This window comes from Chiloscyllium plagiosum, unplaced genomic scaffold (assembly GCF_037043375.1).
Source record: "Chiloscyllium plagiosum isolate Xiang-an unplaced genomic scaffold, Cpla_swu_hap1 HiC_scaffold_1, whole genome shotgun sequence".
Lineage (NCBI taxonomy): Eukaryota > Metazoa > Chordata > Chondrichthyes > Orectolobiformes > Hemiscylliidae > Chiloscyllium > Chiloscyllium plagiosum.
This window is the reverse complement of record NW_028270139.1, coordinates 15,435,464-15,453,362: the sequence shown is the minus strand read 5'-3', so window position 1 is coordinate 15,453,362 and position 17,899 is coordinate 15,435,464. Positions and strand designations below refer to the sequence as shown.

General features: G+C 40.4%; 1 protein-coding gene across 1 annotated transcript in view; it reads right to left on the bottom strand.

Moving 5' to 3' along the window:
- Window positions 1–401: 401 nt before the first annotated feature.
- Window positions 402–17,899, bottom strand: part of cpz (carboxypeptidase Z) — a 73,692-nt gene continuing 56,194 nt past the window's right edge. The window contains exons 7-12 of the mRNA XM_087977630.1: window positions 15,499–15,660; window positions 10,520–10,678; window positions 10,298–10,433; window positions 8,292–8,431; window positions 1,792–1,891; window positions 402–1,624 (exon numbers count right to left, since the gene is read on the bottom strand). Coding sequence (XP_087833756.1) covers window positions 1,278–1,624; window positions 1,792–1,891; window positions 8,292–8,431; window positions 10,298–10,433; window positions 10,520–10,678; window positions 15,499–15,660 — 1,044 coding nt within the window. The 3' untranslated portion in view covers window positions 402–1,277. The remainder of the gene's footprint in view (window positions 1,625–1,791; window positions 1,892–8,291; window positions 8,432–10,297; window positions 10,434–10,519; window positions 10,679–15,498; window positions 15,661–17,899) is intronic.

Here is a 17,899-nt window from a genome sequence, read left to right as displayed (position 1 = left end):
ATGGCCTGTGATAAGCAGCTGCAACTTCACATTCAAAGTGTTGAACCCATTAACCTCTAAAATGCCTTTTTATTTACCTGTTTCAACTCTTCATGCCTCCATGAGCTACCATAGATGTTGCCCTTGCCTCAGTCTGATTTTCTGATTCAGACCGTTGCTAAACCCCAATCCACTCAGAGATGGCTAACCCCTCTGTGTTGGTCATTTATCATATAACTGGTGCATTCCAGTTTTGAGACTCACATTGTCGCCCACCCTTGTCAATTGACGGATGCAAGTGGAGCTTCTGGCTGCATGACAATCCAGCTTTTCTTTCACTGTCCACCTCTAACCAAACTTGGTTGGCCTTGGAAAATCTGGCTATCAGCAAAACAGTTGATGAAGCATTGAATGTAGATAGGTCCAGTGTAAATGTTCAATTTATTTGCAAATTGTGAACATTTTGTAAATAAGCACCAGTAGCGATTGAGTTGTGACAAAATCTGTCCGAACAAGAGAGTCGGCCTTATGTAGAGAGGTAAGCTTCGCACAGCATAAAATAGCAATGTCATTTTTGACAGATAACGATATTATCACACTTACATAAAACCACAGTCATTCAGATAGTTTGAGACACTCAATGCACTTGTATGTTACATGTTTTTACATTTGATAAGCGTTTTTGAAAAAAAACTCTTGAAAATAAAAAAAAGTTGTTTATCTCAAGCAGTGGAATGTATCCATCTATTGAAGAAAAAAAAAGTATGCCATCCACTTAATTTGTTATTTTGTTGTTAAGGGATAAGAAAGCACCACTTCTAGTGATATAACAATCACAGAAAACACGAATAAGGTAACCTGCTCCTTACAAAATGATAGATTTATTCCATAATTTCTTTTCAAGTAACAACTTGGATCACGCATGCCATAGGTAGTTAGGAAGAAAATATGCCTTTTAATTGAAAACAAAAAACAAAATGATCTCTTCCAAGTTCTTATCTGCCATAACATGCGAACATAACATTGGACATACAGTACACACAGCAATACGCCCAGGTAAGCATTCATTTTACTATGCTGTGATCTGTGATGCCCTCTTGTGCTGAGGACCTGTAATTATAATTGGCCCCTTCAGGACTATAAGATTAAGAAAATATGTTTTCAAAGTATATTTTTTTCCCATATCATAAGATATGATTAAGGTTAAGACTATTAAGGAATCACTGAGATTATAATTGCATTCTTTAAGGCCAACTTGCTCATGTATCCTCTGTTTATTATAAAATCCACAATAGCTATTAATTGTTTCGTAGAAGCCAGTCTGGTGAATTTGGTCCCAAAGTGGAAAAGAATGGCCACCACCAAGGCTTTCCTCCACGTGAAGATGAATATTCATCCTCTTCATCTTCATATCCCTGCTGAGTCCTCTCCAGACGTTCTATCATGTCTAGTTCATCCGATTCTTCATCAAAAGATTCGAAATAAATATCAGGTTCAAGGCGACGCAGAACAAAGTCCACACGTCCAGATCCCTCCATCTTTATTGGTAAATATACTCTCTTCAAAACGCGTGTATGGCCTCGAGCATATGCACTTACAAAATGCGTACCTGGAGGCAGTAATCTCCAATACTCTCCATTAGCAACTAAGGCAAAAATGGAAAACCAAGTTATATTCATAAACGAGACAAGGCAACATGTTTTAAGAGTGTGTTATATATTTAATAGAAATTATAAACAAATTTATATATCATTATGTATGATAACAAAGAGAACTTGTTTCCCTATAACTGTCCTAATTTTTCACATTTACCTGAAAGGATGTTATGTCTGATTCCTTTAACTTTGATCTGTGCCCCTTTAATTCCTCTTCCTTTGTCATCTTTTACAATTCCTTTGATTCCTCGATGCACCTACAAGACCAACACAGCATTGTGAATTAGTTCCAGTTCTTATTGAGAAACTGTGCTCCCCACAGCAATGGAGATTCATGGATTCCATGGCACCCATGCATTTTATCCGAACAAAATGAGTACACGACCCTGGAAATCTACACGCACAAAACCACATCACCTCTTGTCTTCAGCATGTATGCCACCTTTTGCCAGCTACAATCAGTTCTGAAGAAGGGTCACTGGACACGAAATGTTAACCCTGCTTTCTCTCCACAGACCAGCAATTTCTGACCTTGACCCTGGAAATCTAGCCTACTCTTTCATACAAGTATACACCAGATACCATTTTAGGTAATTTTCATTCAGTTCGCTAGTCTAGAATTCAATGTGTATAACAGTCTGCATTTGTTTTGCAGTGAAAACCATCTAGCACTTACTTACAAGGGTGCCCTCAGCTATATCATTGCTTTGTTCACGTTGACTGCTATTCTTGTTGTCTTAACTGACTTGGCTGCTGTAGTTGACATTGAACTTTCCAAATGTTTATCTGCTGAGTCTACAGTAGAATTTTGATGTGGAGCTTTTGACAATTCTCAGACTCTATATTTGTTCATCATTTGTGCATAATTGACACACTGTTGTGTTAGAAGAAGAGGAATAAAGAACACAAAGTATGAGGAACAAAGCTTGCAGAAACCTTATTGGAAAGAATACAGGGAAACACCTTGATAATGCTTGTCAGTTAGAAACAGTGTGTGAGGAGCTTTGGCGGGGAGGCTGTCATACAGTTATGTCACCTGCCATAGTACCAACTGCCACCCAGTACTGGACACACTTGCCTTTGTTGTGGTTGTGTTCGCCGAGCTGGGAATTTGTGTTGCAGATGTTTCGTCCCCTGTCTAGGTGACATCTTCAGTGCTTGGGAGCCTCCTGTGAAGCGCTTCTGTGATGTTTCCTCTGGCATTTATAGTGATTTGTATCTGCCGGAGGAATATGCCGGAATAAATGCCGGAGGAAACATCACAGAAGCGCTTCACAGGAGGCTCCCGAGCACTGAGGATGTCACCCAGACAGGGGACGAAACGTCTGCAACACAAATTCCCAGCTCGGCGAACAGAACCACAACAACGAGCACCCGAGCTACAAATCTTCTCCCAAACTTTGAACACTTGTCTTTGCCTGGAGCTCTGACACTCACTGTGCCCTTGAACCTTCATGTCTTGGGCTATTTCAAATTGCAGTAGGTGACGTTAGCAGCTTTATTCAATTAGCCGTGCACACCTGGATCAAGCAAATGATCAACACATTCTTTGTCATAACTAACAACTTCAACTCTGATCTCTATAGTGGGCACAAAGCAGGAAGGTGGAACTAACTGGGATTTAAGAACATAGGAAGTAATAGCTGGAAATAGCCATTTGGACCTGGAGCCTGCTCCATGATTTTACTAGATTATGGCTAATTTTGCACATTTATTCTATTTTCTCACGCTATCCCCACATTCATAGTCATATGGAAACAGACCCCTCAGTCATACACATGCATCTATGTTCCCAAACCAAACTAGTCCTACTTGCCTGCATTTGGCCCATGTCTCTCTAAATTATTCCTATTCATGTACTTAAACAAATATCTTTTCAATGTTGTAACTGTGCCTGCATCCATCACTTCCTCTGGCAGTTCATTCCACATACAAACCACTCTGTGTAAAAAGGTTGCCCTTCTTGTCCTTTTTAAATCTTTCTCCTCCCACCTTAAAACCATGCCCCCTACTTTTGAACTTCCCCACCCTAGAGAAAAGACCCTTGCTATGCATCTTATCTACACCCCTGTGATTTTATAAATCTTTTTAAGGTCACCCCGCAACCTCTTACATTTCAGTCCCAGCCGATCCAGCCTATCTTTCTAACTCAAACCTTTTAATGCTGATGACATTCTGGTGAATATTTTCTGAACCCTCTCCAGCTTAACAATGCCCTTCCTATAACAGGGTGACCAGAACTGGACACAGCCCTCCAGAACCGATAATATGTTGCTGGAAAAGCGCAGCTGGTCAGGCAGCATCCAAGGAGCAGGAGAATCGACGTTTTGGGCAAGAGCACTTTTCAGGAATGGGGTTCCTTCATCAGGAAGGGCTCTTGCCCGAAACGTCGATTCTCCTGCTCCTCGGGTGCTGCCTGACCTGCTGAGTTCTTCCAGCAACACACTCTCGGCTCTGGTCTCCAGCATCTGCTGTCCTCACTTTCTCTGAGTTTATCCCATCCACTACACTCATGTGCTAAATGCCTTCTTAACCAATATGCACCTAAACCCCTCAGTCTCTCTGTTCTATGAGACTACCAAGGGTCTTGCCATTAATTGTGTAAGTTCTGCCCTTGTTTTTTACACCAAATGCAATACCTTGCATTATTCTAAATCATGCTCCATCTGCTCATCCCATTGATCCTATTGATTGAGATCTCTTTGTATTCTTAGATAACTATCTTTACTGTCCACTATACCACCAAGTTTGCTTTCCTTGATAGGTTTAATATACAGAAAATGATCAACCTCTGTTTCCAATGCTCACAATGTCTGAGCTTCCACAGACCTCCAAAGATTCACCATCTCTGAGTGAAGACATTCCTCCTTACACCAGTTCTAATTGTTCTGGTTCTCATTCTGAGAATATGCCCCTGATTGTAGAACTCCCCCGCAAGAGGACTTAAATATTCCTTCTGTGCTAACCTTTCTGACCCCTCGAAGAGTTTGAAATACATCAGTGAGATCACCTCTCATTCTTCTAAACTTTGCACTCTAGTGGCCTGCAGTTCTTCTCACTAGATGAATCCAGGAATTACTCTGACAAATCTTTGTTGCACTCTCTTTCTGGTCAATATGTCTTTTCTTAGGTAATGAGACCAAATTGTACTAAAAACTCCACTGTGGTCCACCAGTCTCTGAACACTTGCAGAAGGGCTTCTTCACTTCTGTATTCAAATCCTTTTGCAATAAAGGCCAGCAAATCATTTGCCTTCCTAATTGTTTGCTGCATCCATAACTTATTTTTCAATGATTTATGAAGAAGGACGAAAGTGCTCTTCCTCTCATGCTCTGTTTTCTTGTTTTTCCGACCAGAATGGATAGCTTCAGCTTTTTCCACATTCTACTCAACCTGCAATTTTCCTGTCCCATCACTTAATGTGTCTAATTCCCTTTGAGGCTTCTTTGCATCTTCCTCACAGTTCTAGTACTGAAGCATCAGCAAGTTTGGGAATATTACATTTAATTTACACATCCACATTATTGATACGGATTGTGATTAACTGGGATTCAACCACTGATCCTTGTTTACTGCACGAGTCACAGTCTATTAACCTGACAATGTGCTGTTTACTCCAACTGCCAGCTTTCTGTGAACCAATCCTCAGTACATGTTACTGTATTACCCCCAATTCCTTGAGCTCTATTTTTGCTCAATGGTCTTCTATGTAAGATTATGTTGAAAGCCTTCTGAAAATCTAAATGTGTCATATCCATTGATTTCTTTTTCTTGGCAAGTTGCGTCCCCAAAATCTTTAACAGGTTTGTCAAATATGATTTCCTTTCCCTAAATCTATCTTAACTCTCTCCAACCCTGCCCTTGTTTACTAAATGTCTAATTATCATATCATTTCAAATAGATTCTAGTGTTTTCCCAACTACCAAGGTCACTTTAGCTGTCCTGTTTCCTCTCTCCTTCGTTTTTTAAAAAAAAGTCTTGCTACATTTGCTACCTTCTTATCTCCTGAAACCATTTCAAAATCGATAGAGCTTTTGAAGCTGACCAGCAATACATCTACTATCTCTACAGCCATCTCTTTCACCATTCTGAGGTATAGATCACCAGGTCCAAGAGATTTATCAGAACCAAAAACAGAAGTTGCTGAAAAAGCTCAGCAGCATCTGTAAATAAAGATCAAAATTAATGTTTCAGGTCCGGTGACCCTTCCTCAGAACTCTTTTGGTTTTTATCCAGGAGATTTATCAACTTTCCATCTCAATAACTTATGCAGTACTAATATTTTTAACCAATACTATTTTTTATATTTCTATTTTTTTTCTTTTTACCATCTGCTTTATGTTTTTCAGTAGCTTACTTGACTTTTTTTTCTTTATCAGTTTCTTGGTCCTCCTTTGCAGCATTCTAAAATGCTCCCAATCTCCAGGCCTCTTACTCTTTCAACTTTATAAGTCTCTACTTTTAATGCAATCTTTAAATTCTCTTCGTCATAATTTAACTACCTTAATCATTGGGTTTTTGTTCTCATTGAAATGTAACTTTGCTATAAAAACATTTATTAATTCTTGAAATGTTAGCCATTCCCTGCCTTCTGCATATTTTTTGATGGGCAGCCGGTGTATCCCTCATTCTCAGCTTGGATAGAGGATTGGTGAACCAACAGAAAGTAGAGAGTTATGATAAATGGGTCTTTCCCTGGTTGGCAAAATGGAATTAGTGGGATGCAACAGGGTTTGGTCCACCAGCTCCAACTATTTACAATCTGCATGGAAGCAATCCTTATGCATACTTGTGTTTTGCTGTTACTCTTTATTTGATGTGTATATTACGTGCTAAGCTGATTTTGTTGCTCAACTCTAATTTCCTTTAAGTGTACACAAGTGCTTGGATTCTAGGAGTTGCGCAAATGCTTAAAATTAATATCAGCTCTCAGCTCTATGTATGCACACAAACACATTTCAGATTTGTATTTGGGAGGGAAATATTTGGAAAAAAGTTCCAAGACTGGGAAAAGTGTTGACTCCTGTCAGAAAATGCAGAGAGACCATAAGACCATAAAACATAGGAGCAGAAATTAGACCATTCGGCTATCGAGTCTGCTCTGCCATTCAATCACAACTGATAGGTTTCTCAACCCCATTCTCCCACTTTCTCCCCATAACCCTTGATCCCATTGATACTCAGGAACTTACCTATCTCAGTCTTAATATGCTAAATAACTTGGCCCCCACAGCCTTCTGTGGCAATGAATTCCATAGATTCACCACTCTCTGGCTGAAGAAGTTTCTCCTTATCTCTGTTCTAAAAGGTTTCCCCTTTACTCTAAGACTGTGCCCCTGGGTTCTGGTCTCTCCTACCAATGGAAGCATCTTTCACTCTGTCCAGGCCATTCAGTATTCTGTATGTTTCAATTAGATCTCCCCTCATCCTTCTAAACTCCATCGATTATAAACCCCTAGTCCTCAAACATTCCTCGTATATTAAGTTTTTCATTGCTGGGACCATTCTCGTGAACCTCTTCTGAACATGCTCCAGGGGCAGTACATCCTTCCTGAGATATGGGGCCCAAAACTGCACACAATACTCCAAGGGCGAAAGAACCCAAAACTGCATAGTACATGACAGTCCCAGTTGATCTCTCAAATGGCAATTTTGTCAAATTACTAACACAGAAAAGTAATTTGCATCTTATAAAAAGAGGGTTACAGTCTAATTTGGGTGAAAGTTCTATAAGTTCAGTGGTTGTTCCTTTTCCTCCAGGCAGGAACAAAATAATAGGAGGGACATCATCCTAGTCAGTTCTTCAATCTTATTTTCATTAAGCATTAAGCATGAGACCTTCTAATCTACCTCACAATTTTAATCGGGAATAATCTCAGAGTAAAGGGCCACTTATTTAGGAGAGAGATGAGGAGAAATTTCTTTTCACAGAGTGTGGTTAATCTGGAGTTCTTTACGTAGACATAGAAACTAGGAGGCGGCCATTCAGCCCTTCAAACCTGCTCCATCATTCAATATGATCATGGCTGATCATCAAAAGACTGTCAATAAATATAGTCAAGGCTGAGATAGACAGATTTTTAGCCAGTGAGGGAATCAAGAGCTTGGGGTGAAAGGCAGGAAGGTGAAGCTGAGGATTATCAGATCAACCTTGGTGTCATTCAACGTTGGAACAAACTCGATGGGTTTCACTCCTCCATCTTATTGTTTTGCGGTCTCTTATTGTTATTATTTGAAAAAAATCAATTTTGTTCTTTTCTCTGGTCTGCATTTTAAATACCATTTAAACTCAGGAAAATGATTCCTGGAAAACTATCATTTGACATAGTTTTTCAACAGATACTTGGTAAAATGACAGCTGGCAACTAATTTCATGGTCTTGTCCAGCACTTCACCTAACATAGAGACAATGTGAAGTGAAGGAAATCTAGCTAGCTTTAAAGAATAACTGTCAGCATATTTAAAAGTGAATTGAAAAATAAATATGGTAGGAAGTAAACTCATGGCTTAAACGATCAACATTTCAAGTAAGAAAACAAACTAAAACATTAAAAATAAATTGAATCTTTGATGTTGACTTTTAAGAATATGATTCAGTGAGACAATATCCCAGTATTCGATATTAATTCAGGGATTAAATTTGTAAAAATAAAATACCATTTCCATGTATGTCAGGAGTGCTTCCTTATTATGCTGCCAGGCTGAATAGAGGTCGTCTTCTGGAGGATATTTCTCACACCCAAGCTCCAATGTTGTCTCAAAACAATTTGTGTGAAGGTAGTTAAAATCTTGCATCCCTGAAATTATGAAATATATGTCATAGAGCTTTAAACATGCATGAACATATACAAAAGAAACAGAATTGTTCAATGAGGCTTTTAATGACATTTGCACTGTAGCTGAAATCAAAAGACCTTAAGGAACAAACCAATGTGGTTTAGATGAGAGCTAATTGAAGGATATGATGAAAAGGAGTTTGGGAATGGGAAGTATGCTTGAGTCTGCAAGTTATGAGGATGAAGAGGTGAGGTAGAGAAATGTATCCCTGAGAAATGTTCAAACTTTTAGCATTCCAGGTATTCCAAAAACTTTGAGGTAATTCCTTTTATGGCCAGTGACATACTGATGATGCGTAGAGGAGGGAAAGTAGGTATTTGTTGCTTGAAAGGGCCAAGAGAGGTTCCAGAAATACTCAGTCAAAATCACTTTTCAACTTTAGAAATTCTGTGTGGGATACAAGATATGTTTGAAGAGTCTCCCTAAAAAATCGGGCAAGTATTCAAGACTTTTCTGAACTTGGGGATTAGAGTGAATTCAAAGAGAAGAATAAGCATTTAATTCGAAAAAGGAAAGTTTTTTTTGGAGACAGCTTCAGCAACAGAACTAATGGGAAAGTCCATTTGACACATCTTTATGAAGGGCTTGATCCTAATGAGCATAGCTCAAGTTGATTCTGCCAAAATGCAGAAATAGGTAAGCACGTTTTTGAGATTGACGTGAGCTGCTCAAAGTGAACTGAATGTTATTTAAATGGAAAAGGTCTGCAGAAAGCTGCAGAACAGAGGAATTTAGGAATCCTTGTCCATGAATCACAAATGGCTAGAGTCCAGATTCAGTGGGTAATAAGGAAGGCAAATGGAATGTTAGTCTTTATTTCAAAGGCAAAGGAGTTAAAGTAGGGACATTTTGCTAAAACAATACAAAGCATTAGTCAGAAAACAGCTGAAGTACAGTGAAAATTGTGCGCCTGTTACCTAAGGAAAAGCATACAGGCATTGGAGGCAGTCCAGAGAAGCTTCATTATGTTAACCACAGATATGGAAGGATTGTCTTGATCAGATTAGATTCCCTACAGTGTGGGAACAGGCCCTTCAGCCCAACAAGTCCACACCAACCCTCTGAAGAGTAACCCACCCAGACCCATTTCCCTCTGACGAATGCACCGAACACTATGGGCAATTTAGCATGGCCAATTCACCTGACCTGCACATTTTTGGATTGTAGGAGGAAACCAGAGCACCCAGAGGAAACCCACTGAGCTACCGCACCGCCCCGTCTTATGAGAGGTTGAGTTGTATGTACACATTGGAATATAGAAGTATGACAGGCCAGCTTGTTGATGCATACAAAATCCTTAGGGAACTTGATAGAGAGGAAGCACAAAGCTGGTTTCCCTTTGTGGGAGAGTTTAGGATTAGAGGGCATAATCTCAGAATAATGGGTCACACATTTAAGATAGAGGTGAGAAGGAATATGTTTCTCTCACAGGGTTACGAATTTGTAGAATCTTTTGAATGTTCAGGCGAGGTCATTTCAAAGCTGAGAAACCAATTGCTTAGCAGTAAGGGAGTCAAGGGTGATGGGGAAAAGACAGGAAAGTCGGGTTGAGGATTATCAAATCAGCCATGATTTTGTTGAATGGCATAGCAGACTCAATGCGCTGAATGGCCTGCTTCTGCTTCTATGTCTTATGGTCAATGGAGTTGAGAATTGAGAAAAACTATTCTAAGTATGACAAGTCAGACTGTGATCACAGTAGAGTCTTAATCCTAAAATGGTAGCAGTTGTAGATGCTCACATTGCTTACTGCACAAGTATCTTAATTCTTATGTGAATGCACTTCCAAGTTATTCATAAAAAAATTCAATAAGCTACTAATCTACCTCCAGCAAAACTGTACCACTGTGCTCCATTTATAATGCCTCCTTCATCAGCAAAGTTCCCTCCACATCTTTCATCTGTTTTATCCGACATTATAGGATGTGAATCAGCATATGTTTTAGCCAACATCTTGAACACCTGGAATCATAAATGAAACAATTAATTTGTTTTAATATAAATGTACGTCTTGATAAATAACATTTCAAATTATGTTAACAATATACCTGATCGTCTGGAGTGGGTGAGTAAAACTTGTTTTCTTCTGGCACTCTTGATAAGTCAAAAGGATAACTAGCGACCAAATCCCCACCATGCAAACTTGCAGAAAGAACAAAAGGTATTTTCTTGATCCATTTTATCACTCCCCTTGTCTCAGGTGCCACCTAAACGTAGCAGAAAGGAAATCGTATACATTGCGATATAATAGATAACGCAGTGTTAAATTTCTTAACACTTCATTAACTTTATTTGGTAAGAATAGTATTGCCATAAACATTAGCTTTGCAGAAAAGATCAAAACCTATTCAATATTATCATAGGATCAGAGAATACTTGAGTGCAGAGGAGGTTCATTGCTCCAAGAAATCTTGACAACTCTTTCAATGAGCTAGTATTTAGTCTCACTCCTCTGATCTTTCCCAATATCCAGTATCTCGCTACACTAACCTCCTTCCGTGCCTCTGTAGTTTTCTGAATACTATATACTAACACTGTACTTTACCGTAACTACTATTAAGAGCCTACAAGCCAGTATTGCCAGAAGCAGCATTGAAATCAGAGATGAATGTGGATTGAGTGAAAAATGGGATTGAGGACTAAGTAAAAGGATTGCATTAATTTCAATACATTCAGCCACATCTTAGTCATGGTCATTCCGATAATGGTGATGCCTATATCCTGTAAGATTAGATTACCTACAGTGTGGAAACAGGCCCTTCGGCCCAACAAGTCCACACCGAACCTCCGAAGAGAAACCCACCCCCCCCTATATTTACCTCTGACTAATCCACCTAACACTGTGGGCAATTTAGCGTGGCCAATTCATCTAACCTGCACGTCTTTGGACTGGGGGAGGAAGCCGGAGCACCCGGAGGAAACTCACGCAGACACGGGGAGAACGTGCAAACTCCACACAGCCAGTTGCCTGAGGCGGAAATTGAACCTGAGTCCCTGGTGCTGTGAGGCAGCAGTGCTAACCACTGAGCCACCATGCCGTAAGGTATGGAACCATAGTCCACAAAGTTCTACACGCAAGCTACTCTATGAGAGAGAGAGAGAAGGAATTGGTTATGTGTAGTCTGAAGGTAGACAACAAGTTTGAGGTATGAGGCTAATAGTTACATATCGAATTGTTCTATCTTGATAAATAAGTATAAGTAAAAGAAAATTTAGCAGAATGCCCACCCAGAATTAATAGATAGAAAGCAGGGTACTGATCATCGAGTCATAGAGATGTACAGCATAGAAACAGACCCTTTGATCCAACTCATCCATGCCAACCAGATATCCCAACTTAATCTAGTCCCATTTGCCAGTAGTTGGCCCATATTCCTCTAAACCCTTCCTATTCATATTCCCATCCAGATGCTTTTTGAATGTTGTATTTGGATAAGCCTCCACCACTTCCTCTGGCAGCTCATTCCATACACACACCACCCATAGGCTGGGAATGTTTCCCCTGGAGCGTTGGAGGCTGAGGGGTAATGCTGTAGAGGTTTATAAAATCATGAGGACATGGATAGGATAAATAGACAAGATCTTTTCCCTGGGGTGGGGGAGTCAATTGATTGGTGTGTGATCCTACTTTCCCCTTGTATGTTCCACTGTTAATCATTAGTGTTGCTGTTGGCCTTATTCTACTCTACACCAATTGCCTTTATTTGCTGCTTTTTCTGGTTAAACGTCACCCATGCCTTGCTGGAATTTGTTGCTGGGTGAGTAATGTGTGTGCGGCATAAAGCAGTGTTTGACGGTAGTGATGCCATTGGTTGGTTATAGCCTTTGAAAAAACATTCACTAACATTATCCATGCAAGTGAGGCATTTCAATCTCTCAGGGCATTGCATCCAGGTCCTCTGAGATAGATACATAGCATCTGGTATCATCACCTTTGCAAAGTTTGTTTGATGATTTTCTGCCTCCCTGTGGATACCTACCTGACAAAGGAGCAGCACTCTGAAAGCCAGTAATTCCAAAATAGATTAGATTCCCTATAGTATGAAAACAGGCCCTTTGGCCCAACAAGTCCACACTGATCCTTTGAAGAGTAGCCCACCCAGACCCATTCCCCTAACTAATGCATCAAACACTATGGGCAATTTAGATGGCCAATTCAACTGATCTGCACATCTTTGGATTGTGGGAGGAAACCCATGCAGACACGGGGAGAATGTGCAAACTCCACACAGTCACCTGAGGCAGAAATACTGGTGCTGTGAGGCAGTAGTGCTAACCACTGAGCCACCACGCCACCCTTAATAAAGCTGTTAGACTATAACTTGGTATTCTGTGATTTTTAACTTTGCCCAACCCAGTCCAACACCAGCACCTCCTCTACATTGAACTGAAGCTGTCTTCAAACAGTCAAATTTAAATTGTCGCTTTTCACAACCTTAAACCCTTGCTGAAATGAGCAACCACACAAAAGCATGCTTAGCTCTGGCAATTTTAATTAGCAGTCATCATGAAACCTTGGGGCTGTTTCATCAGAAGATTGTGTTGCGTCTTAATCAACATTGTTCGATCTGATCAGTTGTTCTGCTCACAATTTGCCTGCAGAGTGTTTTGAATTGAATCATATCCCTGATGAGAGTAAGTCTGAACATTAAAATAGGAGAAAGTGAGGGCTGCAGATGCTGGAGATCAGAGCTGAAAATGTGTTGCTGGAAAAGCGCAGCAGGTCAGGCAGCATCCAAGGAACAGGAAGAAGGACTTATGCCCGAAACGTCGATTCTCCTGTTCCTTGGATGCTGCATGACCTGCTGCGCTTTTCCAGCAACACATTTTCAGCTCTGAACATTAAAGCATCCAACATCTTTGTGGTGACTGACAGAGAGATGAAAGGCAAACTCCATTTCTTCACCATTGACTACAACTGATTGACTGGAACATGCAAGGCAACAAAGGATATGGCAAGTCACACACCAACCAATTGATCAGGGCCCTGCTTTCCATCTATCAATTCTGGATGGGCACACTATCAAATTTTACTTTTCTTAGATTTATTTATCAAAATAGAACAAATGTTATAAGTATCTATTGGTAAATAGGGCATAATGCTCTTTTATTATGTGCTAAATGTCAGTTGAATTGTTGGCAAATTTCAATTTCCTGAGCCAGCCATGTTTTGGGAGTTTTCATCTCATATTCAATAATGTTTGCATAAATGTAATTGTCTATTTCTTGATTATTTTCATTTCAAAGTAATTAAACTTATTTCCAGCATTCCCTAGTTTGCGCTGTCTAGTTTCAATATGAGAAACAAACTTTTAAAAACTTAATTGAGGCATTTTGACTTAAAATGTCAGTACCATGGCTATTAAAACTGATATGGCCATTGATTTTGTGATAAGTAAATCAGGAATATGTAATTATGCCCATGGCACATTGATCATGAAACGCTTCAACATCAGCACCAGAAATTTTAGCTGCTAAAATTATAGGGGAAGATTGGTAGAAAGTAGTAATCATGAGGTTTAGGCATAGGTTCCACCAATAGTGAATCAAAATTATTTAAGCAATTAGGAGAAACACCAAAGAAATCCAGACACAGGCAAAAATCTTTTTTTTAACACAGTGCCCTTTTAAGGTAGAAAATGCTCAAAGATCATATTATACTCGGTGTTCATGTGCATAGATCCCTGAAAGTTGCCACCCAGGTTGAGAGGGTTGCTAAGAAGGTGGTCAATGAGTTAGCTTTTATTGGTAGAGGGATTGAGTTTCGGAGCCACAAGGTCATGTTGCAGCTGAGGCCACACTTGATGTATTGCATACAGTTCTGGTCGCTGCATTATAGGAAGGATGTGGAAGCATTGGAAAGGGTGCAGAGGAGATTTATGCGGATGTTGCCTGGTATAGAGGGAAGGTCATATGAGGAAAGGCTGAGGCACCTGAGGCTGATTTCGTTCGAGAGAAGTGGTGACGTAATAGAGACATACAAGATGATCAGAGGATTAGACAGTGAGAGCCTTTTTCCTCGGATGGTGATGGCTAGTGATATAGGACAGGCATCAGAGGTAGGTTCTTTACTCAGAGAGTAGTAGGGGTGTGGAATGCACTGCCTGCAACAGTGGGAGACTTACCAACTTTAAAGGCATTTAAATAGTCATTGGATAAACATATGGATGATAATGGAATAGCGTAGGTTAAATGGGCTTCAGATTGGTTTCACAGGTCGGTGCAATATCGAGAGCTGAAGGGCCTGTACTGTGCTGTAAGGTTCTGTGCTCTATGTGCTAGGTTTTGCAGATTAACTCTGACACCCAAGCACATTGTTCAACATTGGAAAATTATGGCTCGCAGAATCAGTAAGTAGATACAGGATTTTCCACTCCAATTCAATCTGATTTGAGCTCAGAGTGAAATCTTTAAAGCAGTTATTCCACCAGCTCCCTGTTCAACACTGTCAATCTAAGATGATTGACATTCAGATGTGGCTTTTGTATTAAAATCACCTGATTTGCTTAAATTGGGTTGGGATTTGGCACTCATCTCATCTTATCCTTAGCACAGCAATTAAAATTGCTACTTAAATTTTGGTCAAGGCCAAGACAGCCTTAAACCCTGGATTCATGTTCACTCGGAATTAGGTTAAAACAACACATATCGGATGAACTACGATTTGGGGAAAGCGCATTGCATCTGAATAAGCCAAATTAAAACTCTCACCCCAAAATTAAAGAGTTATTAGAGAACTCCATTTCCTTCTTTTCATTTGGTCATGTTTATTCACAGCAATTTATGACATATTCATTCATAGACAATCCAAAGGAAACTACCATTGCAAGGCTTGTCACCAGTAATGTCAAGTCAGAAACAATCTCTGCATTCTCTGCAAGCAACCTAACAGCTACTGGAGGAAGCAAAACGTTGCAGCCTGCAATCAACTATTGTGGCCTTTGAATGTAAAACAGGATTCAGCATTGCTATCAACAGAATGGGATAAAAATAATTTCATCCAGTACAATATGTTAACAGGTCATACCTTACCATTCCAATATGATCTTGGAATTGGGATGTGATCAACACGGCCTCCTCTCTTTCTTCTTTCTTGATAAAATATTGTTGTCAAATCAGGAAAATTCCTGTTCAAATCAATACTCTGAATGTTTGACCGTCCAGTACCCCATCCATTGAACCCAGGACCCTGCATGATTAGGAAATTAATTTGTTAGACATTGCTACGAGCGAGTGAGGGCAGGAATAGGAGGATAGAGCAGATGAATGCATGGCTGAGGAGCTGGTGTATGGGAGAAGGATTCACATTTTTGGATCATTGGAATCTCTTTTGGGGTAGAAGTGACCTGTACAAGAAGGACGGATTGCACCTAAATTGGAAGGGGACTAATATACTGGCAGGGAAATTTGCTAGAACTGCTTGGGAGGATTTAAACTAGTAAGGTGGGGGGGGGGTGGGACCCAGGGAGATAGTGAGGAAAGAGATCGATCTGAGACGGGTACAGCTGAGAACAGAAGTGAGTCAAACAGTCAGGGCAGGCAGGGACAAGGTAGTAGGACTAATAAATTAAACTTCATTTATTTCAATGCAAGGGGCCTAACAGGGAAGGCAGATGAACTCAGGGCATGGTTAGGAACATGGGACTGGGATATCGTAGCAATTACGGAAACATGGCTCAGGGATGGGCAGGACTGGCAGCTTAATGTTCCAGGATACAAATGCTACAGGAAGGATAGAAAGGGAGGCAAGAGAGGAGGGGGAGTAGCATTTTTGATAAGGGATAGCATTACAGCTGTGCTGAGGGAGGATATTCCCGGAAATACATCCAGGGAAGTTATTTGGGTGGAACTGAGAAATAAGAACGGGATGATCACCTTATTGGGATTGTATTATAGACCCCCTAATAGTCAGAGGGTAATTGAGAAACAAACTTGTAAGGAGATCTCAGCTATCTGTAAGAATAATAGGGTAGTTATTGTAGGGGAGTTTGACTTTCTAAACATCGACTGGGACTGTCATAGTGTTAAAGGTTTAGATGGAGAGGAATTTCTTAAGTGTGTAAAAGACAATTTTCTGATTCAGTATGTGGATGTACCTACTAGAGAAGGTGAAAAACTTGACCTGCTCTTGGAAAATAAGGCAGGGCAGGTGATTGAGGTGTCAGTGGGGGAGCACTTTGGGGCCAGCAACCATAATTCTATTCGTTTTAAAATAGTGATGGAAAAGGATAGACCAGATCTAAAAGTTGAAGTTCTAAATTGGAGAAAGGCCAATATTGACGGTATTAGGCAAGAACTTTCGAAAGCTGATTGGAGGCAGATGTTCGCAGGTAAAGGGACAGCTGGAAAATGGGAAGCCTTCAGAAATGAGATAACAAGAATCCAGAGAAAGTATATTCCTCCCAGGGTGAAAGGGAAGGCTGGTATGTCTAGGGAATGCTGGATGACTAAAGAAATTGAGGGTTTGGTTAAGAAAAAGAAGGAAGCATATGTCAGGTATAGACAAGATAGATCGAGTGAATCCTTAGAAGAGTATAAAGGAAGTAGGAGTATACTTAAGAGGGAAATCAGGAGGGCAAAACGGTGACATGAGATAGCTTTGGCAAATAGAATTAAGGAGAATCCAAAGGGTTTTTACAAACATATTAAGGACAAAAGGGTAACTAGGGAGGGAATAGGGCCCCTCAAAGATCAGCAAGGCAGCCTTTGTGTGGAGCCACAGAAAATGGGGGAGATACTAAATGAATATTTTGCATCAGTATTTACTGTGGAAAAGGATATGGAAGATATAGACTGTAGGGAGATAGATGGTGACATCTTGCAAAATGTCCAGATTACAGAGGAGGAAGTGCTGGATGTCTTGAAACGGTTAAAGGTGCATAAATCCCCAGGACCTGATCAGGTATACCTGAGAACTCTGTGGGAAGCTAGAGAAGTGATTGCTGAGATATTTGTATCATCGATAGTCACAGGTGAGGTGCTGGAAGACTGGAAGTTGGCTAACGTGGTGCCACTGTTTAAGAAGGGCGGTAAAGACAAGCCAGGGAACTATAGACCTGTGAGCCTGACCTCGGTGGTGGGCAAGTTGTTGGAGGGAATCCTGAGGGACAGGATGTACATGTATTTGGAAAGGCAAGGACTGATTCGGGATAGTCAACATGGCTTTGTGCATGGGAGATCATGTCTCACAAACTTGATTGAGTTTTTTGAAGAAGTAACAAAGACGATTGATGAGGGCAGAGCAGTAGATGTGATCTATATGGACTTCAGTAAGGCATTCAATAAGGTTCCCCATGGGAGACTGATAAGCAAGGTTAAATCTCATGGAATACAGGGAGAGCTAGCCATTTGGATACAGAACTGGCTCAAAGGTAGAAAACAGAGGGTGGTGGTGGAGGGTTGTTTTTCAGACTGGAGGCCTGTGACCA